Source organism: Neomonachus schauinslandi, chromosome 5 (genome assembly GCF_002201575.2).
Source record: "Neomonachus schauinslandi chromosome 5, ASM220157v2, whole genome shotgun sequence".
In the NCBI taxonomy this organism is placed as follows: Eukaryota; Metazoa; Chordata; class Mammalia; order Carnivora; family Phocidae; genus Neomonachus; species Neomonachus schauinslandi.
In genome coordinates, this window is record NC_058407.1 from 7,949,184 (window position 1) to 7,975,419 (window position 26,236).

Sequence of the window (26,236 nt, forward strand, 5' to 3'; positions counted from 1 at the left end):
AGAGAGAGAGAGAGAGAGAGAGAGAGAGAGAGAGAGAGAGAGAGAGAGAGAGAGAAAGGGCGCTTGTGGGCACACACAAGCAAAGGAAACAGCAGAGGGAGAGGGAGAAGCAGGCTCCCCGCTGAGCAGGGAGCCAAGGACGCAGGCTGATCCTAGGACCCTGAAATCATGACCGGAGCCCAATGCAGATGTAAGCGTAACTGAGCCACCCAGCACCCCCTGCATCTGACTCTTGATATTGGCTCAGGTCATGATTTCAGGGTAGTGAGATCTAGCTCCATACCGGGCATGGAGCCTGCTTAAGATTCTCTCTCCCCCTCTCCCTTTCTTTGTCCCTCCTTCCCCTCTAAAGATAAAAAAAGAATGTATTTTTGTTTTCTAAGCCCTAGGAGAAACCCCATACTAACCTTTATAAAGTAAGGGAACTCAGCAGGGACTGTAAGAATGTGGTCAAATATGGTCAAGGAAGTCTTATACAAAAAAGCTCTAATTTAGGGCTCCAGAAGAGTTTCTACCTTTTGGCTACAGAATCTCTATAACCTGATATATGTTAACAGAGATCTTGTAGTTTTGTCTGCTTAACTGCTTCCTTGCCCATCCAAACCAGAGATGTTTCAAAGTAAGGGCCACGCCCCTTTCTTAATTTTTTTTCCAGCACATAGCACATTTGAATGAATGCTGTTTCTCATTTACTCAAATGTCCCCGTCAATCAAAGGTACCTGAAATTTATAATTGATTCCAGCATTACAGCCAGTTCTGCCACAGGGGGAGACACATCTGGAGTCCCAAGTTGTTCTGGTGAATGTGTCTGCTTAAAAGCACTAGTATAAAGGTTTGCTTAAGTGCTTCATCCTACCCAGTACTATACACCTCAGGGAAAGATGCTATGACATAGACCCATTAAACACAAATACTACCTTTTCTAAAAACCCAACAGCCTCGGAACATACACTAGCACTTGTATCTGACAAATAAGTGAGACAGAAGGCCTTTAGAGAGAGTACAAAACAAAACCCAGGAGTTCTTAACAGAAATAGTTCCAGAATTTCCATAAAATAGCTGAAAGATAGCTAACCAATAATTTGAAGGTCAGTAATAAAGAGAATAGGGATACTATAAAGGCCAGTTAAAGGCAAATAAAGAGTCCCAAAACATTTTTATGCTGAGATTATTAAAACCTGAACATACACACCACTATACATGACATATTCGTACCAAGAATGTTTAATCTGGATCTAACTACAAGGAAACAATCAGACTAATCCAAATTATAGGACAATCTACAGTGTTCATCAAAAGTCAATGTGTGATGAATAAAGAGAGGAGAGATGACTTCTAGATTAAGAGAAACAAATGGCACATAACAAACTGAATGGAAAAAACCCCAAATGACTTCGGGGGACAACTGGAGAAATTAAAATATAGACTGTACATTAGAAGACATTATTAACTAATGTTAAATTCTGTGGGCATGACAATGGTGTTGTGGCCATGGAGAAGAATCTCTGATTAGGAAACACATGCTGAAACAGCAGTCAAATGTCAGGACAGCTCAAGAACACACAAAAATAAAGCAAATTTGCGGGCGCCTGGGTGGCTCAGTTGGTTAAGTGACTGCCTTCGGCTCAGGTCATGATCCCGGAGTCCTGGGATCGAGTCCCACATCGGGCTCCCGGCTCAGCGGGGAGCCTGCTTCTCCCTCTGACCCTATCCCCTCTCATGCTGTTTCTCTCTCTCTCTCAAATAAATAAATAAAATCTTAAAAAAAATAAAAAAATAAAGCAAATTTGGCAAAAAATGCTGAGAATAAAGAAATCTAAGTAAAAGATATGTATATGGTCTTTACTGGAGTATTACAACTTTTAGGTAGGTTTTGAAAACTCCAAACTAAAATTTAGAAGAAAAATATGTATTCATATAGGGGAAAGAAATATTACCTTTACCTTAAATCTGCAACAATTATGAAGAACCTAGAGCATTTTTTTTAACTTTTTAAAAAAATATTTTATTTATTTGACAGAGAGAGAGATAGCGAGAGCAGGAACACAAGCAGGGGGAATGGGAGAGGGAGAAGCAGGCTTCCCGCCGAGCAGGGAGCCCGATGCGGGGCTCGATCCCAGGACCCTGGGATCATGACCTGAGCTGAAGGCAGACGCTAAACAACTGAGCGACCCAGGCCCCCCGAACCTAGAGTATTTTACACTGCTATAAAGGAGGATACAAAAAATGTTTTTATGTCTCAAATTTCCTGACCAAGTTTTCCCCTGGATTTCTGATTATATATCCAACCTGCCCTCTTGTCAGAGTCCCCAACAATACTTTAGGGTTAAAATAATATGGGTGAGACCTGACAGCACTAACCACTTGGGAGTCCGATCTTGGAAAAACACAAAAGATAAACATTTTAGGTTGCTGAGCAAATGGAAATATACTCAAGTAAACTGCTTTTGTTTACAAATGCCATAAAAATCCTACACTGTTGGAGGATACAACATAGTCCCATTTGTGGATACAGTCTACTATATCAGGTTCAAACCTAGTGTCCTAAAATAAAAACCATTAGTGAAAGAAAACAGAAGTGAAAACAGTCTGGTTTAGTATTTCAAAATCATGAGATATCAAAAAAATACAGTTAACACTAATTTTGAGTATTGAACTGTGTATTTCTTTACTCCTTCTGATAATATGGCTCTAGGCTAAGGCCAAGATGCAACTCCAGAGTCATTATTTCTGATCATCAAAATCATTATATTCCTAGTAAAATCCATTATAAAACTCTAAAAATAGAAGCTTGAAAGGATCACTTTAAGTACCCCCCAAAAATCAATTTATAGTAATCCTTACTCCAAACATTACTCAGAAGCATAAAGTTTAGATTAAAACTAATAAATTGCTGGGGTGCCTGGGTGGCGCAGCTGGTTAAGCATCCAACTCTTGGTTTTGGCTCAGGTTATGATCTCAGGGTTGTGAGACTGAGCCCCACAATGGGCTCCACAGTGAGTGCAGAGTCTGCTTAAGATCTTCCCTTCCTGGGGCACCTGGGTGGCTCAGTCGTTAAGCGTCTGCCTTCAGCTCAGGTCATGATCCCAGGGTCCTGGGATCGAGTCCCGCATCGGGCTCCCTGCTCGGCAGGAAGCCTGCTTCTCGCTCTCCCACTCCCCCTGCTTGTGTTCCTGCTCTCGCTATCTCTCTCTCTGTGTCAAATAAATAAATAAAATCTTAAAAAAAAAAAAAAAGACACTGAGAAAAGGGGAAAAGAAATCTCAAGAAGCTAACTTTCAAATGATTTTGTGGCTATATGCAAACATACATACATAGATGATACAAGAGGAGACAAAAAGAACAAAACTAGGAATTAAACACAGAAAATTTGAAAAATTAATGGGAAATAACCAATTACAAAAATGAAAATCCAGGCCAGGCACAGTTAAGACAACAGCACTGGGTTGAGATCCTAAAACTCAAGAGGAGTTTGGGTAACACTTTGGGTAACATGGGAAGAAAGAAGAAAAAAGCAATCTTAAGTAAAAAAAAGATGAAGAGGGGTGAAATGAAGTCCCCAGATCTCTATTTCTGACCCCTTTCATGTATTTGAAACATAAGAGTTTGAAAACTAGCCTGAAAAGGCAGGATTAGCTCTTCATCCCGGTTTCTGGTCTAGTTTTTTAAACTCCTCACTCAATAATTATTTAACAAGTTTGCACTGCCCATCAAGGAATGATGTACATTTCGTTAAGTTAAAAAGCACAAAAATCGACAAGATTACATTTTTGTAAGAGCAGTATGCCCAATTTTGTTTCCTCATTTGGAACTGAACAATAATGGGCAGAAACTAAAGCTTACTATAAATATTAACCTAAGGAAGACAATGGACTTCATAGGAAAAAACACGGTGGATCATACAGAACCAGACTTTTTTTTTTTTTAAAGATTTATTTAAGGAGACAGACAGCACAAGTGAGAGGGGCAGAGGGATAGGGAAAAAGAATCTCAAACAGACTCCGCACTGAGCACAGAGCTTGACTGTGGGGCTTGATCCCAGGACCCTGAGATCATGACCTGAGTCGAAACCAAGAGTTGGATGCTTAAATGACTGTGCCACCCAGACGCCCCCAGACTGTTTTCTAGTTACAGAAGAACTCATCACCAAGGACAATTTTAGAATAAAGAGGCAAGGTATTAAAAGTCACTGACTCACCAGTGGACCTACTTATTTATTTAAACAAAATTGCTTAGATGTTCAACTTCTTAACAGCAAAGGGATACAATCTAAATGCAAATCTCCTTTACTTCACTACACAATTAGAGGAAAAGAAAAATATGCCCCAAATTAGGATACTAGAACACTGCTCATTCTTCCCCTTCCTTCTCAGTCATATCATAGGAAGAAGTTAAGTAAACATATACATTCAATAAGCTATTTCAAAAGGCACACTACTTTACCAAGAATATGGGAATCTGTATTAATAACCACATTCATTTCTACACACCTCAAACCAAAATATAACAATTTCCTTTCCTTTTTGTTTTTTTTTTAAAAAAGATTTTATTTATTTGAAAGAGAGACAGAAAGCGACAGAGATAGCAAGAAAGATCATGAGCAGGGAGGAGAGAGAGAAGCAGGCTCCCCACTGTGCAGGGAGCCCGACGCATGACTTGATCCCCAACCCTGGGATCATGACCTGAGCCAAAGGCAGACGCTTAACCAACTGAGTCACCCAGGGGCCCCCACAACAATTTCTGTGTGCGGTTTAAGATGGGGGAGACGAGGGAGAAGGAAACCTAAATGTCTATGTGTAAAAGACTGTTCTATAAAATGAAATACTCTTCAACCATTAAGAAGGATACATGGGTATATAAAATGAAAGATGTCCTGAATTGTGTTAAAGAAATAGTCTGTTATAGAGTAACACACAAGACCACATTTCTAGAAATACAAATTCACATATGCATGAAAGAATTAAGAAAGATATAAATCACTAGCAGTTGCCTCTGGTATACTGACTGTGATGAGACTTTTCTACTACAATCTTTAAAAAATTACTTCAAGAATTAATCACGTGGGACACCTGGGTGGCTCAGTCGGTTTTAAGTATCTGCCTTTGGCTCAGGTCATGATCCCAGGGTCCTGGGATGGAGCCCCACACTGGGCTCCCTGCTGCTTCTCCCTCTCCCTCTGCTGCTCCCCCTGGCTTGTGCTCTCTCTCTGACAAATAAATAAAGACTTAAAAAAAAAAATACCTTAAAAGAAATCATGTAACAAAAAAAATTAAGAGTGGGGACAGACACACACACAGTTAGACTAAAATAAACTAAGGAGGTAATTCTGCATATTACATGGCATTTAGATATATAACCAACATCACATCTGTCACCAGAGAGGACACAAACTTACTCATGTTGCTCATGGGCCGCATGCCTTGGGGAGATTGCCCAGACTGCTGATTCTGCTGGTTCTTTGCTTGCACCTGGGGCTGCGTCGGCATTTGATTTACTTGATAGGGCAGCCCAAGAGCTGCATATGCCCTTTCTATAGAGCTGGGATCAATCTGACTAACAGTGCTTAGGCTGGGGGTAGACTGTTGACCCACCCCTAGAGAGCTAGTATTTCCAAGTCCAACTGGTGCTCCAGTCAGAATTGCTAGAGGAGACAAAAAAAAAATGGGATTATAATGTTAAAGATGTAAGAAAAGTAGACTAACCCATCATGAATTTAAAAGACACCAAATTAGTTATGTGATTATGAAACATCTCAGTACATGCATCTTGTTTCTCATTATTTCCTTAAAAAAATGTCTAGATGCAGAACTGAATGGTCAAAAGAGGGTCACTGGCATGAGAGGCTTTTGATCCAGAATACCCAAAAGCCTCCCTTCCCTACAGGCTGTATCAGTGTTCCCACCAACAGTGTATGAATGACTCAGAGCCACACAAATACCAACACCAGAGAGCATCATTTCTGCCAATGTGATGTGAGACAAATAGCACCTTATTTCATTTCTTAATTTAATAGTGAATTTTTTGGTATGTCCTCCTCCCTCTATTATACTATTTCCTTATCCCAATTTTCTCCTGGGTTGTTTATGACTTCTCTAATTTATGGTACTTAATTCCTTCTTCACATGCTATACATATATTTCCAAATTTATCTTTTCAGCCCTAAATGCTTAATGTTTTGTTTCTAGAGAGGAGGTGTGGTAGCTGCACTTAAATCTTTCTACTTTTGTCTTTCTCTAAGAAAAGCTCCTCAACATCCCAAGCTTCTAAAAATAATCTCAAACTTTTTTCCTTTCTCTTTAGTTTCAAATTATCTCTATTAGACCACAAGTATAAAAGAGTAACTTGCCCAATGTTACTGTCTTTTCAGTTTTCACGAATGTAAAAATGAAGTATAAATTCACCGTTTTTAAACAATGACTATTAACAGTTTCTAGATCTTACTTTAGGTAATAAGCAGATCAATTCTAATCTCATTAATATGAAGTTAACAGGAGTGGAAACAACCTAGTAGGATAGCACAAGGAAGACACAGAACTTCACAAAATCAAGAAGTACTCTAAATCCCACCAAACTGCATGTGGTAAGAGTCTAAGAATATTTTCGGTATAAAAGCTTCAAAAGATTTAATCACTTACACTGTTGGTTTCTCTTATCTCCAGCATTTTTAAGGGGGAGACACACAGGACAATCATGCCTTGTACAATTCTTCCAGTGTGAAATGATTTGTCGAGAAGAAGCACAGTGTGCCACTAAAAAGAAGAAAAATAATTTTTTCAAATGCAGCTTATACTTTTTTATATTAGTATCAGCTAACTTACTGATCACTTAACAAGTGCTACAAATGTTAACTCACTTCATCTTCCTAACATCCCTACAGGATATTAGCACTCACATTTTATAGTTGAGAAAACAGGCAAAACCTGGTTAACCAATTTGCATAAAGTCAGAGTACTCAAAGTGGGATTCAAACTTAAGCAACCTCCAGAGCCCATATTTTCCACCAAGATGTGCAATCTACTTTATAAAAACAGATTTCTAGGGGCGCCTGGGTGGCTCAGTCGTTAAGCGTCTGCCTTCGGCTCAGGTCATGATCCCAGGGTCCTGGGATCGAGCCCATATCGGGCTCCCTGCTCCGCGGGAGGCCTGCTTCTCCCTCTCCCACTCCCCCTGCTTGTGTTTCCTCTCTCGCTGTGTCTCTCTGTCAAATAAATAAATAAAAACCTTAAAAAAAAAAAACAAAAAACAAAAAACCCACAGATTTCTAATGACTCCATAAATATACAAAATGCATTAAGCTGGGTAACACTGTTTTAGTATTTGCCTATCTGATAGTTAGCAAATCCTCGATAATATTTAAAGTATGCTATGCTGGGGCAAATCAAAGTCAATAAGGATCACCACAAAAGAGATATCCTTTAAAATTTCTACCATCCCTAGATACTGACAAAATGATACTGAATTTTATCACATCCTAATATGGAGTTAAGACATTATCAGTAAAGGAGTTTCAAAATAGAGTAGATCACATTTTCTCTTGGACTCTAAATGTTAATTGCTGACCACAGAAACCCTTTGAGCCCACTCACCTTGGCAGGACTTGCCTGACTGGCAGTGTGTCATGTGGTTTAGGACGTTCTTCATTGTGCGACAGTGGGGAAGGTTGCACTGCCTCACTTCCCCATTAGCCTGCTCCCGGCGCTGGCACTTGTGAGCATGCAAAAGGAGAACAAGCTGCTGCTGGATGAGCTTGCGCTTCTCTGGATCAGCTGTATGCGCTCCAGAACCCATCCCTTGGGCTACTGGAGTCACAAGGCCTGGCTGCTGGACCTGTGGGGCCTGCTGTTGACCCTAAGGGAAAAAAACAACAGATACATTTAACGTTGAAAATATCTAGGTCTATAGGTGTGTCGCAGTGTGCTCTTTAATAAATATAGACCTAGACATTTTCAATTAAAACCTTTAAGGACAGGGGCGCCGGGTGGCTCAGTCGTTAAGCGTCTGCCTTCAGCTCAGGTCATGATCCCGGGGTCCTGGGATCGAGCCCCGCATAAAGCTCCCTGCTCGGCAGGAAACCTGCTTCTCCCTCTCCCACTCCCCCTGCTTGTGTTCTCTCTCTCGCTGTCTCTCTCTCGGTCAAATAAATAAATAAAAAATCTTAAAAAAAAAAAACAAAAAAAACCTTTAAGGACAGTCTACCATGTGCCACAGGTGAGTCCAAGGTAAATAAACAACGGTTCCTACCATCAAGAAGCTCAATAAGAAAACAAAGTTACATTACTAAGTAATATAGTCAAAGTATATATAGTATGCAAAGCAAAAAAAAAAAAAGAGCATGATAAGCTGGGCTGGGAGAGGAAAAGGCAAGGAGTCTGTAGTGAAGAGAATGTTCAAATCAGGTTTTGAAACACAGTAACAATGAAGAACTCCTTGGGAGACCCAGCACTGCCTTTTAGGTGGGTGAAAAATTAATTTTTGTAATTACGAAGCCCCCCTTTTCCCCTAGTGAAAAAAGTAAACATTTCTGGGGACAGAGATGCCCTGTTTTATTCATTTTTATATCTCTAGTACTTAAAGTATCTGAAATACAGGCAATTCAGTGAATATATGACACAAAGCAAAAAATAAAAATAAAAATCTGGAAGAGAAGTAGCATTTCTACAGGACAATTTTTTCCAAAGGTGAACAGGGACTAAACAAATTTACAACTAGAAATTGTTTTACTTTAGAAAAATAGCAAGCAGCAGCTCTTTCTGACTATGGGTCTTTGTCCCCGTGCTTTAATTCCCTTTTGCACCGAAAAAAGAAAGAAAAATAGCAATGTTAGAAGCTTTGGAGATTCCCAAAACAAAAATCACTGTTTAAAACAATGTGTAACGGGACGCCTGGGTGGCTCAATCGGTTAAGCAACTGCCTTCGGCTCAGGTCATGATCCTGGCATCCCAGGATTGAGTCCCCTTCAGGCTCCCTGCTCAGTGGGGAGTCTGCTTCTCCCTCTGACCCTCCCTGCTCTCATGCTCTCTCAAATAAATAATAAAAAAATAAAATCTTTAAATAAATGAATAAATAAATAAATAAATAAAAATAAAACAATGTGTAACTTTGAGGGAGGTTACTCTTGTATGGCAATATCAGATACAAATCAGTAAATACGGTCATTGAGAGCTGGAATCCTTTGCCACAGAGTCCTTCCAAGGAGAAAGGTTCTACTTTCCTATTCCATAGAAATGCTAACAAGCAGAAGATATGTAGTACAGCAGGCCACAAAATTTTCGTTGTAGAAGCCCCACTTGCTCCCATTTGGCCAAGCACCCTTACTGAACAATACTGTAAGAAACAAAACCCATGGGAAATGGAAGGAAGGCACAAGCCTCCTCAATCATGGGGTCCATCCATTACGTCCTAGTGTGTATAGCAGACAGCATGAAAGTTTAACACAGTTCTTTTGTCAAAATGCCAGTTTAAAGACAAATCTGTAGACAGATTACTACCCACCATGTTGGGCATTCCTCCACCAGGAACTGCCTTTTTGTCCATTGCAAATGGAGATAAGTTATTTGGTAGTACAGACTTTGTCTGAATCTGGAGACCAAGGCCACCGGCTCCAATCTGCTGTCCAGAATTCTGAGTGTATGGTGAACCATAAGGATTAGGGTTGTTCATCATCCCCATCTAAGAATAAAAACAGACAAGAAATTAAATCTTATTCCCTGCATTAACAGAACATTACTATTCCTTTTCCACTTCCTAATTTATAAAGACAATTTTAAAAGTAGTTCTCTGCTGTTATAAACAGACTATAGAAGTATCTTCATGAAAATACTCATATGTTTTCAAAGATTAAGATTTATGGGGGGGGGCGCCTAGGTAGCTCAGTCGGTTAAGCATCTGCCTTAGGCTCAGGTCGTGATCCTGGGGCCCTGGGATCACGCACTGAGTTGGGCTCCCTGCTTAGCCGGGAGTCTGCTTCTCCCTCTTGCCCCTCCCCGCCAACTTGTGCACACTCTCTTGTGCTTTCTCTTGCTCACTCACTCTCTCAAATAAATAAAATCTTTAAAAAAGAAATTTTTTTTTAAAGATTTTATTTATTTATTTGAGACAGAGGGAATGAGAGGGAGGAGGGTCAGAGGGAGAAGCAGACTCTCCGTCGAGCAGGGAGCCCGATGCGGGACTCGATCCCAGGACTCCAGGATCATGACCTGAGCCGAAGGCAGTCGCTTAACCAACTGAGCCACCCAGGCGCCCCTAAAAAAGAAATTATTAAAAAAAAATTAAGATTTAAGGGCTTCAGCTCAGGCAGAGTAAATTTACAGGGCTATTTTCTGTAAATATTTGAGATAAATGTGTTTTAGAAAAACTTATAAGCATCTTCACTAAGCTGTATCTACAAATCAAGGTTTGCCATTCATCTTCGCTTGAATGAAATAGATGCATTTTTATTTAATGTACAAAATACGGCTTAATAAACTCAATAAATGACCTAATCCCTAAATATGTTAGAGTGTGTGGATTTGAATGCTTAGTCCAGCATTTTGTTCACATACAAGGTAGAAAACATAATTTAGGGAATATGTCCTTTTTCATTTAGGGATATGGCAGCACAGTGATTTTAAAACTTTTGAAATCTGAATCCCTTAGACAGAACATGCAAACTTCAGAGTACACATCATTCCTTGAAGTCTTAAACCTAGCTGCTTTATTCATTAAATTACCTGCTTGGCTCCTAAAGTAATCTGAGTTTCTCTGTAACCCGTATATATTTTAAAAAGTAGACTTTTGTCTGTATTTACGACAGTCTGGAGCGATCATATTGTATAGTTATTAATTTAAAGAACAGAGTATTTATTCAGAAGCCAAATGTTTTACTGATTGCAATGATGCAACTTACAATCCTATTCTTCCATAGAGGAACCCACCAGTAGTCAAACACCACCTACTAAAAACATACAGCAAAGCTCTCAGAATAGAAACTAAGGAGACTAGTACTACTACCCAATTAAAAGCAGTCATACTAGATTTCTATTCTTCTTAGCCAGATCCAATTCTATCAGAGGGGTCTTCAAATTCTACCTCTAAATACACACACACACACACCCTAAAACTGTCCCCAGTCCGCTGTCACTGTCTTAATTCAAGCCCCTCCTCACAGCTTGTGTAGACCGTGTCCAACAGGTTTTCTTGCCTTCTGTCTCTTCTATTTTCTACCCAGAGCCTTCATGATGTTCATCAGGCCTATCTATCCACGGTATCCTACTATAGCCTGTACCCATTAACTTGCAAATCTGAGGAGCAACTTGTTTCTTAAATCTCTAGCATTTGCCTTAAAGATTTTCCTTTCCCCTATTACTAGGCTGTGGCATACCCTCCCTTCCTATTTGATTCCTGAACGATAACCTGTAAAGGAAATAAAATACTTAGTTCACAAAGAGGCAGTCCAATTTTCATTTTTTGTTGCTTACTTAATTGGTACAACCTAATTAAGAAGCAGCTACAGATTCTACTCATCCTCTAAGATACATTTCAAAAGTTACCATCTCTGTGAAGCATCTATTGTTCTAGACCGCTAAAGAGTTTTTTCTACCCTAATAAATGTTTGTGCATTTATTTTTTATTTTTTATTTTTTTTAATGAATCTTTTTTTTTTTAAAGATTTTATTTATTTATTTGAGAGAGAGAGAGAATGAGAGACAGAGAGCATGAGAGGGAGGAGGGTCAGAGGGAGAAGCAGACTCCCTGCCGAGCAGGGAGCCCGATGCGGGACTCGATCCCGGGACTCCAGGATCACGACCCGAGCCGAAGGCAGTCGCCTAACCAACTGAGCCACCCAGGCGCCCATGTTTGTGCATTTATAATACAACACAGGTGATAAAATGCATGCCTCTTTTATCCCCCCAGACCACACATAGTAAGGGTAAGAACCTTAGTTCACTTATCTTTGTAGCCCCAATGCCCTAATCCTAATCGACAAAAGAGCCCGTTGACTCAGGAAAACAAAAATATAAGTCATAAACACATAAACCTCTGTAAATAAAACTGTTCTTTAAATCATATGCAGTATCGGGGCGCCTGGGTGGCTCAGTTGGTTGAGCGACTGCCTTCGGCTCAGGTCATGATCCTGGAGTCCCGGGATCGAGTCCCGCATCGGGCTCCTTGCTTGGCAGGGAGTCTGCTTCTCCCTCTGACCCTCCCGACCCTCCCCCCTCTCATGTGCTCTCTCTCATTCTCTCTCAAATAAATAATAAAAATAAAATCTTTAAAAAAAAAAAAAATCTTATGCAGTATCTATACTCTGAGTACATATACTCTGAGATTTTTTAGGAATATGATGTTTATCAGTTTAAAGGTTTGCCTGTAATGAAAAATTAAAGAACATTTACAGTTTCCAAATGAGATAACTAAGGGAATAAGCCTGAGGGAAGTGGCAAGGTTTGGGGGAAAGCATACAAGAATGGGGTAGCCTGAACAGGAAGCATCCAGAGTGAAAAGCTAACTGCTTCAGTCTCCGATAACTGTAATTCCCTAAGTGAATCTGGCCAAAAGATTATAGAGACTATCAAATACAGAAACAGGCTTAAACGCCAAGTTCAGGTTTCTTTTGGTAGTTTCAAGTGTGGCTGCAAGTGCTGTTCCTCCATATGCTTTTAAAGTACTAATATTTATATGAATATAGTTCTAATAATACATGAGCCTACATGTGGGGGAGTTACAGTTCACCTGACTGTGTTTCCTACTAGCATAGAAATTCATGACAGACATAAAATGAAAGCTCTTCTAACAAAGAATCTGCAGGACAGACCATAAAAGACCAAAAGACAATAAATTAAGCTTTTAGGAGTCCACTATTTACGAAAATAAAACACAGGAATTTGTAAGCTGCCTTGATGTCTCTTGATAAGCATAATATCTCTACTCAAATATATCACAGTAGAATCTGGTCCTTCACATTTGTTCACATAGACACTGCCTTACCTGCTTACAACTGGGTTTCAACCAGTTCCTGACATTGCTTGTTTTCCCAATTACAATGCATTACCTAGAAACTCCAAAGTGGACCATGGTCTCAAATATACAGACTGCACCGACTGCTGGTCTGTCAGCAGTAATTCATTCCTGACACTTCTGGTCCCTCTGACCAACCAAGACTCTCAGGCTTTTGGCTTTTCTGTCTTCCTCAGAGTTCTGCTGCCAGTTTTAGACAGAATACAACCAATCTCCCCATCTCCCATCCCTATCCTTTCGATCTCGCTAACTTCCAGTACTCCCCCACCAAATATAACAGGAAGGGAATATACTGGACTTAATGTCTGCTGCACTGTAGTTCCTTATTTGATCTTGTTCCCCTTCTCTTTATCTCAAGTGATCCTGATGTCCAACTCCCCACCACCTACCTGCATCACAAGGATACAGATAACCACCTAAACGGAAAAGGCAGAGGACCAGGAGACCAGGAAGCCACAACAGTTCTAGGCAACTAAAACAAAAAACACCTCAGGGGACTCTCTCTTCTTTTTTTAAAAAAATCTGACATCTGGGTGGCTCAGTCTGTTAAGCGTCTGCCTTCAGCTCAGGTCATGATCCCAGAGTCCTGGGAGGGAGCCCTGCGTGGGGGGGAGGGAGGAGGTGTCCCTGGCTCAGCTCTCCCTCTGCCCCTCCCTCATTCTCTCTCTCTCAAATAAATAAATCCTTAAAAAAAAAAAAATCTGACTCTACAGGTTTTTTCTAAGTTTTCAATATATTAAAAGCAGAAACTCATGGAGCACAGGAACTCAAAAAACACCCGACAGTGGCAATAATTGGCAAATATAGGAAAAATAAAAGTAGTACCTCAAGTATTAAGAAAATAATTGTTTGGGAATATTTAGCACAGAGAAAAAAAATCCCTTAATAATATTTGCAGGCACCACAGTAACTCAAACCAGTACCATGCATGTGACTCCAAGATTCATCAAATAATAAAAACAAAATTAAACTACAATCAGACATTTCCTACTACCTACTGGATTTAATAAATGCCCATGTTATGTAACATGTTACACTACTTTATGTAAATCCGTATCTAAGTTAGATGCCAGACACTACGTTAATAACTGAGGGTACAATGATAAACAAGGAAGACGAGGGATCTCTTAGAACCTACAGCAAATCCTAAACATTACTTTTCAGACTCGTTCCCATTACTCCTATACCAATGCCTTAGTTTAGGAGGCCTCATCACCCCACTGGGACTATCCCTCAAACTGTTATTACACACCTAAAACCACATCCATCTAGATGGTAAATTTGGGTATAAACTCTCCTCTTTGGGGCGCCTGGGTGGCTCAGTTGTTGGGCATCTGCCTTCGGCTCAGGTCGTGATCCCGGGGTCCTGGGATCAAGCCCCGCATCGGGCTCCCTGATCAGAGGGAAGCCTGCTTCTTCCTCTCCCCCTGCCGCTCCCCTTGTTTGTGCTATGTCAAATAAATAAATAAAATCTTTAAAAACAAAACAAAAAAAACTCTCCTCTTTCAAACCTGTCAGATTACAGCATTTATAATTAGTCTTTCTCTCAACATGGATTCTCCCTCCTTTCTTTACACTTAATACCTGCGGTCCCAACTGGTCCTTCCTATCTGCTTCACTCCTGGCTGATCCAAGTTCTAAAACAGATCAATCACTGCTCTTATACTTTAAAATTTTATAGGTTAAATACTCTTTAACATCATATGCCAAAGACCATCACTACTGATGTTAATTTTAAGAGAAAAACTCCAAAAATGATATTACTGTTCCTACCTTCTCAAAAAAATTTTTAAATGAGAAAAAGAAAGAAGGGAATTATTCCTAAGGCCAATATTCATTTAAATGAAGAGGTGTTTTTGTTTTTTTAATATCAATTTCAGGGGCGCCTGGGTGGCTCAGGTCATGATCCCAGGGTCCTGGGATCAAGCCCCACATCGGGCTCCCTGCTCAGCAGGAAGCTTGATTCTCCCTCTCCCACTCCCCCTGCTTGTGTTCCCTCTCTCACTGTCAAATAAATAATAAATAAATAAATAATGAATAAATAAATAATCATCAGTCACAATTCATACAAAATTTGGATATCAATCTATCCAGATGCCAAGTAACACACAATTCTTCACAACATGTGAGGTAACCAGAGTCAGAGGAAAGGAGGGTTAGGATTTGTCATCCCCCAGATCTAGGACTACAGAATAAGAACTAAAAAGTAATACATAAAGATCCTCCAAGACAGGGTGACTGGCGGCGCCTGGGTGGCTCGGTCAGTTAAGTGTCTGCCTTTGGCTCAGGTTACGATCCTGGGGTCCTAGGATGGAGCCCCGGTTTGGGCTCCCTGCTCAGAGGGGAGTCCACTTTTTCTTCCTCTGCCGCTTACCCTGGCTTGTGCTCTCTAAAGTAAATTTTAAAAATCTTAAAAAAAAAAAAAAAAAAAAGATGGGGCACCTGGGTGGCTCAGTCGGTTGTGTCTGACTCTTGATTTTGGCTCAGGTCATGATCTTGCAACTCATAGGATTGAGCCCCATATCCGGCTCTGTGCTCAGTGTGGAGTCGGCTTGGGATTCTCTCCCTTCCCATCTGCCCCTCCTTTTGTGCTCTCAAATAAATAAATAAATAAAATCTTAAAAACAAAAGGATGCTCCAAGACTGTCTGTGAAAGGTCCAGCGATCACTAAGACTGAATATAGAAAACAGGCAAGGTTCCTGCTCTTATAGGTCCTAGTCTAGCAATGATCACCCCTATATAAGGTTACAAGTAAGTGAGGAGGGACTGTTGCTGTAAGAAACATAAAAGCGTTGTATGTTTTTAGCTGTGTAAGTCTTATCAATATATGAATAATAATAGAATGACATTATACTATAGTGATAAACAACATGCACTTTTCAAAAAAGATTTTTAATTTATTTTTATTTGACACAGAGACAGAGATAGTGAGAGAGCGAGCATAAGCAGGGGGAGCGGCAGGCAGAGGGAGAGGGAGACCAGGCTCCCCGCTGAGCAGGGAGCCCAATGCCGGGCTCGATCCCAGGATCCTGAGATCATGACCCTGAGCCGAAGGCAGACGCTTAACCAACTGAGCCACCCAGGCGCCCCAAACAACATGCACTTTCAATTCAGAAAGACAAGAGTTCTCTGTTAATACCCATTCCCTGACTCTGTTCCCTCACCTGTACAATGGGAATAAAACCATAGGGTTGATATTAGAATTAATGGCTCTAACACATATTAAACCTATTAACATTCAGTAGCTCCTTAACTTTTGGAGCCTAACACTAATTTAGGTACAATTATACTGATGTTGTTATTTAATAGTATTCTCGATCTTATCTCTTTAATCCTAACAAGCTCTTTCATGGAACAGATTTTTTTATTCCTTTAAAACAAAAAATTTTATTTATTTAAGTGAGCGAGAGAGAGAGAGGAAGAGAGAGCGTGCGCGCACATGAGCAGGGGGAGAGGCAGAGGGAGAAGCAGACTCCCCGCTGAGCAGGGAGCGCCAATGTGGGGCTCGATCCCAGGACCCTGAGATCATGACCTGAGCCGAAGGCAGATGCTTAACTGACTGAGCCCACCAGGCGTCCCTAGCTTTTTTTTTTTTTTTAATTCTAAGGGCGGGGGGATCCCTCCAGAATATTAATGAACACTTCCTGAATAAAAAGTCCTTAATTCCAAAGAAAGTTACTCTTCCACCAAATGTATAGAATATTAATCCACTGAAGTCTCTACTAGTGGGCATTCCCATATCCTCCAGCCAACAGCTGTTCATGTGGTAGGTCGTTTATCTCGTTAGAGCCAAGAGCTACGCCTCTAGAAGGTTACAGCTTAACTTCCGTGATCTAGATTTGACTTCTCCCCCTCCCCCATAAGTTTTAAGAACATCACAAAATGGGAACTACAATAATACTGAACACTTGCTACCACTACTATTACTTCTCTACAAGTCCTTACTATATACCACTCACAAAGAGTTTACTTCTTTTTTTTTTTTTTTTTTTTTTTATTAAAGATTTTATTTATTTATTTGACAGAGACAGAGACAGCGAGAGCAGGAACACAAGCAGGGGGAGTGGGAGAGGGAGAAGCAGGCTTCCCGCCGAGCAGGGAGCCCGATGTGGGACTTGATCCCAGGACCCTGGGATCATGACCTGAGCCGAAGGCAGTCGCTTAACCAACTGAGCCACACAGGCGCCCACAAAGAGTTTACTTCTATTAATCACTTAGTTCCCCAATAATCCCACGAGGTAGGTTACACCCACTTTTACTATTTCCATTCTACAGGTGGGAAAACTGAGGTATAGCAAGCAAGCTGTCCAAGGTAATATAGCTACTATGTGAGTGACTGAGTTCATCTTTAACCCAGGCAGTAAAGCTCCACAGTCCATACCATTAACTACGATGATTAACTTCATCTCTTTCCTCATACATAAAGAGCAGCTATTAGGGAAAGGATTTTCAAAAATGTTTCTTTCTTTTGTCACCAGCATTTTTAAGGAGGCAGACAGAATATTTTGCGACGTTGTTGGAGAGTGAAACAATTTAACCAAGAAGCTTGGCAATATGCAGCTGAAGAGGACGACGACTATGGTAACAGCGCAGATGCCAACCCAGGTAGCAGGATTCCAAATTGGCACTATTCTGCCCTTCACTGTACTCTCCTGAACTAATCAGCCAGAAGTAACTTTAAGACATAAAACATTTTGTCTTTATCTTATGTTAACTCTAAAATCAAAGACTAGATTAAAAGAGGATATGATCCAAGTTTTTCCCCATTAACCACTGTTAGGCTTTGGAAGAATGTTCTAAGTAGTAATGTCACAACCTGCGTGCACACTCTGAACCATAGATTCACCCATAAAAAAGAACTGTGTACAAAAGCCACTGCCATTTACCAAGAAGGTTCAAATCTTCAAGTCTCACTGAAAACTTCCTTAATTCCTGATTCTTAAATATCATTAGAACTCTTTAAGAATTTTGGAAGAAATGTAATGAATATAATTAGCTCTTAGAGGTAATTTTAGGACCTGGTCCCATGTAACAATTTTAACACCTTGACTTGAATTTATTTTAATCTTCAATAGGAAAATACGGAAGGTTTTTTTCCTGTTATAAAGAGAAAACTCATTTTATAAAAGTTCTTAGTTATATATTAATTGGGTATCTCATCGTAAACTTCCATAATTCCTCCAAACTCATTTACTAATAAATAAACATTTAGAGTTCTTAGCACTGCTCTAAGTGCAAGTATCAACTTTACTATTTTTTTTAAAGATTTTATTTATTTATTTGAGAGAGAGAATGAGAGCGAGCACATGGGGGGGGGCTCAGAGGGAGAAGCAGACTCCCTGCTGAGCAGGGAGCCCGATGCGGGACTCGATCCTGGGACTCCAGGATCATGACCTGAGACGAAGGCAGCCGCTTAACCAAGTGAGCCACCCAGGCGCCCTAAGTATCAACTTTAAAATATAGGTGGGACTCATTTAAAACCACAAAATTTTTTTTTTTTTTTATTTGACAGAGAGAGACACAGCGAGAGAGGGAACACAAGCAGGGGGAGTGGGAGAGGGAGAGGGAGAAGCAGGCTTCCCGCGGAGCAGGGAGCCCGATGTGGGGCTCGATCCCAGGACCCTGGGATCATGACCTGAGCCGAAGGCAGACGCAGAACGACTGAGCCACCCGGGCGCCCCAAAACCACAAAATATTTTAATAATATTTTTATATTTGAATTTCTCCATCCCATGAAAACAGAAGCTCCACAAAGACAGGAATTTTTGTCTGTTTTGTACACTGCTATATATCCAGTCCCTAAAACAATGCTGATACAAGAAATCTGTGATTTAGATTATAAGAACAGTGCCCCACTCCCACTGAGCCTTTCTTTTTTTTTTTTTTTTTTAAGACTTTATTTTTAAGTAATCTCTACACACACGTGGGGCTCAAACTTAAAACCCCAAGATCAAGAGTTGCATGCTCAACTAACTAAGCCAGCCAGGCACCCCTGGGCTTTTCCTTTTTAAATTTTTCATAGCACACACCTGGAATACTATAAACTTGTAACTTATGTGCACACTAGAAAGTAAGTTCTATGAAGTAAGTTTATTCACCAAAGCTAGGGCTCAATAAATATTTGATTGTGAAGGTTTAGTCTGTCACCCCACCACTCCCCACTGGAGTATAAACATCAGGAGGGCAGGGACTCTTCACAGCTCTGTTCTAGAACCTGGAAGAGGTACCTAATAAGTATTTTACCTTCTTGTTTCTGGTTTCCACTCCAAATATTCAAACTTAACCATATTAACACAGCAACATGAAAGTGCCAAAAAAGGAGAATCTACAGAGGAGGTAGGAATGCAAACAGAATCTTTCCCTAAGTTAAGAGGTCAATATTCTTTACTGTGTGGCAATAAATAAATAAATAAATAAATAAAATTAGGAGCTTTCATATATGAAAATGACCTCAGTCTCCTCACTCCCAATTTATCGCTATGTCTTTTTTTAAGTAGGTTCCATGCCCAGCGTAGAGCCCAAAGCAGCACTTGAATTCAGGACCCCGAGATCAAAACCTGAGCTGAGATTAAGAGTCGGATGCTTAACCGACTGAGCCACCCAGGCGCCTCTCATCCCGATGTCTTAATTTGATCCCTGAACTCTCATTATCATGATTCTCAGGAACACGAAGTCCTAATGCCTACTCAGTTATTCCTCTAATGGAGAGAGCTTGCTCTTAACTCCTTGTGAAAATCTTACCCATCTCCAATATCACCTCCCAAGCAAAGTCATCTTTTTCATTCAACAAATGTTTACTAACTATATACCAGGTGTTGGCAATTGTAGTGTGATCCACTTCGAGAAAAAAAAAAAAAAAAAAAAATGTAGGAAAAATATGAAGGAATAAGCATCAAATATATGCTTATAACATCTTAATTTTATAAAGAACACATTTAAAAAGTTTTGAAAAATATATTCCGTATGCTTTACTTAATAAAGCTTTTTTTAAAAGTAGGCTTTCTGAAAAAGAAAAGCCTTTCAAACAATGACCAAAATTAGGTTAACTGGACACTTGGAATGTTAGTTGAGGTTTCAGAGCACACAAATGCACCTTAATGTCCATCAACTAACGAGAAAAAAGTAACATTTAATAAATCTTTTAGAATAAATACCTCTTGAAAACCAGGGACATTCCGAGTGGTGGAAATAAGTGATGTCTCTCTGAAGACGGTATAAAGCCAGCTGGCTCAAAACTATTTTTACAAGGAGTCTATGAAGGCTAAAGTGGGCTTAGAAAGGAGTTAAAAATATTCTGATATTTGTGAAAATATTCTAACACTTATTCTAATATGCTAACACTGAGAGAACAGGAATTAGCAATCAGCTGGAACAAACTGAAGGCATACAATATCACTGAACTATAACTGTTTTACTTAAAATTAACGTAAGAGCTTCATAAAATTTATGACAACACAGATCCTTGGCATATATGGGAGAAATGGTACACCATGTAAGAAGATTAAGCATGATTAGTAAAGAATAAATGAGTAACTGACCTCAAGCCCTCCCTCCATCATTGAACAATCAAAAACATACTGACAGTGCATACAAATCAAAACTGCACTTACCTTGAGAGGCTGAGGGCCTCTCAATCCTGCTTGTCCTCCCATCTGAGGAGAGCCTTGCTGCAGTGGCTCGCTCATTAAACTGCCAGCACTTCCCATGCCTGGGTTGGGGTACTGCATATTAGGTCGCCCCCGGCCTGCTCCAATTGAACCGTTCATGACTTGATTAGGCATCATCCCCTGTCCATTGCCTGCATTCAACATTCCAGGATTCATGCCAGCATTCATCCCTGTGTTCATTCCCATGGCAGGCTGATTTACTGGACTGTTCATCATACCTGCTGCAGATGGCGTAGGACCCTGATTTGGTCCACTAGTGCCCATCCCCATGTTGGGAGAAGTCAAGCCTGCCTGTGCCATTGGGCTTTTAACCATGCTATTTATCAAACCTAATCCAGGACTATTCTGTTGGGGCTGGCTGGCCATGCCTTGGCCTGGGCCACCAACCCCCATATTGAGGTTAGGGGAACTACCAGACCGGAGCAATTCTGACAGTTGTTTATGTTTAGAGGCTGCATCTTGTACTATACCAAGACTTGTCTGAAGCTGACTAATATCACCACCATTGGTTAGTCCCAATTCTGTAGAGTTGATTAATTCATCTGGTAAGTCATGCTCCAAATCAAATAGAGAGCCAAAATCTAAAAGCAAAGAGACAAGATAAAAGTTAGAGTTTGACAGAATCAAAATCACAAATTTCTCTGTTTTGTTCTTGATAAGCATTAAGTATTTCCAAACCTCACTCCATGGGATACTATTTGTATTGCAGTCTTTCATATTATGCTAAAAAAATTTTTGTTACATATGTATTTAAAAATTAGAGAATATTTGGTTATGCCAACAGGTTTAAACACTTATGAACTGTACCTAACGTAAGACCAAAGGAAAAAGGATTAACTGTTAGCACAACACCCATTACACGTATTGCCCAGTTTGTACCGGTTTATGAAAAAAAGATATACAATCGTTTAATATTCCAGAATTCCTTAGGAAAGGTTAAAATAACTTATCTATACACAAACTAAGTTCAGAATGAAATAAAAGATTTAAAATATTTAATAATAGACAACTGGGGCGCCTGGGTGACTCAGCTGGTTAAGCGACTGCCTTTGGCTCAGGTCGTGATCCCAGAGTCCCAGGATGGAGCCCTGCATCGGGCTCTCTGCTAGGCGGGAGAGCAGAACATTTACTTAAATGTTCAACACTAAAACTACGCAGATGATGGGATATTTCCTTGTATACTGTAGGGGGAAAGTAGAATGCAAAAATTGTTCATAATGTTCTCTGCTTCTCCCTCTCCCACTCCACCTGCTTGTGTTCCCTCTCTCGCTCTCTTTCTCTGTCAAATAAATAAAAAATCTTAAAAAAAAAAAAAAATACAGGGGCTATCTATTTCCATTCTTTACCAAGTGCCTATCACAGTACCTGCCACAAAGCAAGTCCTTGATCTGAGTGAATTCACTTTCACCTGACCTCAGCCTACAGATCAGTTTCCCTTAACCAAAATCTCGCTGGAATAGGATATAAAACCATGCCTAGTTCCTTCAACAACATACAAATCACCCCAAACCCAACAAAAAGAGGATGCAAATTATGGATTAACTCAGGGTTTCTCAATCTTGGCACTACTGAACATTTTGGGCTGGATTCTCCTCTGTTGTGGGGGAAGGGGAGATCGTCCTGTGAACTTTAAGATAAGCAGCAGATCCTTGGTCTCTCTCAATGCCAGTAGTACCCCCACCCCATTTGTGACAATCAAAAAATATCTCCAGAAATTACCAAATGTCCACTGGAGGGAAAAAACTGCCCTGGTTGATCTGTGGACTAACAGTATTAACTCATTATATAGATTGAGGTGTTGAGTTTTTTTCCCTTTTAATTCTCCAAGCAGTTTTCACATTAACAAGGCATAATTGGGTATTTAATAATTAGATATACTTGAATCAACAACTGATTATACTATTAAAAGATAGTCCATCCCTTGAAGACAAAATACCACTTAGTAATGATCTACTTGGTCCAATTAATCTTGGTTCCAAAGCCCACCTCTTCCTCTATGTGCCCTTCCTATTCTTAAGAGCATTCTATCATGGCACTGAAATTATCTGTGTGTCTCCCTCTCCTCCTCCCTGCTATCTCTTTCTACCACCACCCCTCACCCCACGCCTGCATCCAGACTGTAGCTTTTTGGGAAGGCTAAGTTTCACCACTTATACACCAACTCCCTGCCTAATGTCCAACACACTTAAGCATCTGGTCATATTATAATTGCTCTGACTTGGGACACCTAGGTGGCTCAGTTGGTTAAGCGTCCACCTTCAGCTCTCAGGTCAGGATCTCAGGGTCCTGGGATCAAGCCCCACATCAGGCTCCCTGCTCAGCGGGGAGCCTGCTTCTCCCTCTTCCTCTGCCACTCCCCCTGCTTGTGCTCTCTCACTCTCACTCTGTCAAATAAACAAAATCTATTTTAAAAAAAGAATGGGAAATTCTAATATATACGTAAAATATATATTAACATATATATATTTGCTGTCAATCACATCCCAGGATCTCAGGGCATGATTCAGAATCCAGACTTTTACAGTATTATTCTTTCCTTTTGAAAAATCATTTTATGCTCGTCCATTATAAAAACTAAATGTGTCTTAGGTGTTTTGGAATACAAATAAGGTTTCAAATAAAATTTCCCTGATATCACCGGGACGCCTGGGTGGCTCAGTTGGTAAAGTGTCTGCCTTCAGCTCAGGTCATGATCCCAGGATCTTGGGATCATCAGGCTCCCTGCTCAGTGGGGAGCCTGCTTCTTCCTCTGCCTGCCGCTCCCCCTGCTTTGTGCTCTCTGACAAATAAATAAACAAAATCTTTTTTTAAAAATTTCCCTGTTATCACTACTGAAAGACAACTGCTTAATATGTGGATATATTTCCTTCACTGTTTCCACTTACACAAGTCACAAAACTAAAATCATACATATTTTACGAACAATTTTGCATTCTACTTTCCCCCTGCAGTATACAAGGAAATATCCCATCATCTGCATAGTTTTAGTGTTGAACATTTAAGTAAAAAACAAAACAAAAAACAACAAAAAAACCCTCTGCTCACTTAGAAATTTTAAAAGCATACATATAAGTGAGAAGAGAAAATCGCAAAAGAAAAGTAACATTTCAAAACTTAAATAAAAAATAAAGATAAAACTTGAGTTAAGTAGCCAAGTTATTACGTTAGAAAAAATAGCAGCAAGATAATCAAAGATAAAAGCATTTTTCTCTTCTGTTGATAATTAGGGATACAACTGAGAGGGTATCAACAAAACGAGAAGTTGGTTCTTTGAAGAAGAGTAATAAAAAATAAATTTCTGGGAAGGTTAAGGGAAAAAAAACAAAACAGAAAGCAATACAGCTAATCAGCTTCACACAAAAAAACTGAAGAGTCAAAAGTGGATAATTCCTGAGAAAATATTCATGAAACCTTAATCAAAAAGAAATTCTGTAGGATAAACGTCCTAGTTTCTGCAACAAATCAATGACATAAAAAGACAAATATAAAGGAATGGGAGGAGTTGTTTTAAGGATCCAACAACTAGGGGCGCCTGGGTGGCTCAGTCGTTAAGCGTCTGCCTTTGGCTCGGGTCGTGATCCCAGGGTCCTGGGATCGAGCCCCGCATCTGGCTCCCTGCTCGGCGGGAGGCCTGCTTCTCCCTCTCCCACTCCCCCTGCTTGTGTTCCCTCTCTCGCTGTATCTCTCTCTGTCAAATAAATAAAATCTTAAAAAAAAAAAAAAATCCAACTAGACATATCTTGTTTGGAACCTGAAAATCAGCTATAAGAAAACACATTTTTAAAGAAGAGAATCAGGACGGGGCACCTAGGTGGCTCAGTCAGTCAAGCATCTGACTCCTGGTTTTGGCTCAGGTCATGTTCTCAGGGTCATGGGACTGAGCCCTGAGTTGGGCTCTGCGCTCAGCAAGGAAGTCCGCATGAGATTCTCTGTCCCTCCCTCTCCTCCTGCCCCTCCCCAGGCGCCACTCATATATCTCAAATAAATAAATAAATAAAATCTTAAAAAGAAAATCAGGAAAATTATATACGACTGAGTGGTGGGTAATATTAAATTATCAATTTTGGTGGGCGTGGTAATAGCATAGTTACTACGTTAAAACAAATCCTTTTAACTATGAGATACATATTGAAGTATTTCTGGTGAAATGACTTGTCTGGGATTTGCTATAAAACACTCCAGCAAAAAAAGAAAGGAGGGAGCATGTATGTGTGTGCAAAAATAACTTGAAGTAACAGGCATATGGGAGTTCCTTTATACTATTCTGTTAAATTGAAATTTCCCATTTAAATAAGTTTAAAAGAAGGAGACATAGAGAGCCTATTATTACTATTAAAGGAATAGTCTGGGGGTGCCTCAGTGGTGCGGTCGCTTAAGTGTCCAATTCTTGGTTTCGGCTCAGGCCATGATCTTAGGGTCATGAGATCCAGCCGTGCATCAGGCTTCTGCCCAGGGAGGAGTCAGCTTGGGATTCTCCCTCCCTCTCCCCGTGCCCCTCCCCTGGTTCTCTCCCTCCCTCTCAAATAAACAAATCTTAAAAAAAAAGAAAAGAAAGAAATAGTCTGTCTTAATCGTTGGTTAATCTTCCCATAAGGAAAACACCAGATCTAAATGTTTTTACAGGCATGTCCTACTGAACTTTCAAGTAAAAGACAAGTCAACCTCATACATACACTTCTAGAAAACAGAATACTCTAAAAAATCACATGGCCAGTACAAGAAAAGAAAATCATGAACGTAAGCAGAAATCCAAAAAAGAAAAAAAACAAACACCAAAACCCACCCCCAAACAAAAACAAACCCCCAGCAAATCAAATTCATCAAGTGTCTTTAAAATGTACTATAACGATCAAGTTAAGATAATGTCAGGAATCCAGGGGGGGGAGGGGTTTGCATTAGAAGCCTAGAATATCTATAAGTTATTCATCATATTAACAAAGATTTCAATGGCTCTAAGAAAAGCACTGTATAAAATTCAATACCCAATCACACACAAAAAACCCCAAACCAAAACAACAAAAAACTACAGCGATCAAGAAAGTGATGGGAACTTCCTTAAAGTGATAAAAAAGGTTCCTTCCAAAACATAAAAACTGACAGCAAATATTCATTAATGGACCAACATCAAAAGTCTCTTTAGCATCAGAACAAGACAAAGATATCCATGACAAACACTCCTAATTCAATGTTGTACTGGAGAATCTAGCCAAAGTAATAATACAAGAAAAATTACACATTCAGTGCAATGCCAATCAAAATTCTAACAGTTTTTCAGGGAACCAGACAAGAGGGTTCTGAAGTACACACAGAAGAGCCTAGTTCCCACCTCTGTATAATAGGAAAGTACCTACTTCATAAGTTATTTGTTGAGTATTAAATGAGTTAATATGTATTTAAAATAGTGCCGGCACATATTAAACACCATGAAAATATTTTATCTATCATTATTCAATGGAATCATTACCCTATTAGGAGACAAAACAATCTTATAATAATGAGAAACTTTTATCAGGCACTTTCAACGTGTCAGGGATTGTTCTTGGCACTTCAATAATTTTATTATTCCCACTA

General features: G+C 39.9%; 1 protein-coding gene across 1 annotated transcript in view; it reads right to left on the bottom strand.

Annotated features, from left to right (window-relative positions):
* The window catches only part of EP300 (E1A binding protein p300), an 83,272-nt gene that overhangs the window by 43,665 nt on the left and 13,371 nt on the right, over nucleotides 1-26,236 (bottom strand). Inside the window, 5 exon segments of the mRNA XM_021687435.2 lie at nucleotides 5,397-5,642; nucleotides 6,637-6,750; nucleotides 7,588-7,849; nucleotides 9,494-9,670; nucleotides 20,609-21,246. Of these exon segments, the coding sequence (XP_021543110.1) occupies nucleotides 5,397-5,642; nucleotides 6,637-6,750; nucleotides 7,588-7,849; nucleotides 9,494-9,670; nucleotides 20,609-21,246 (1,437 nt within the window).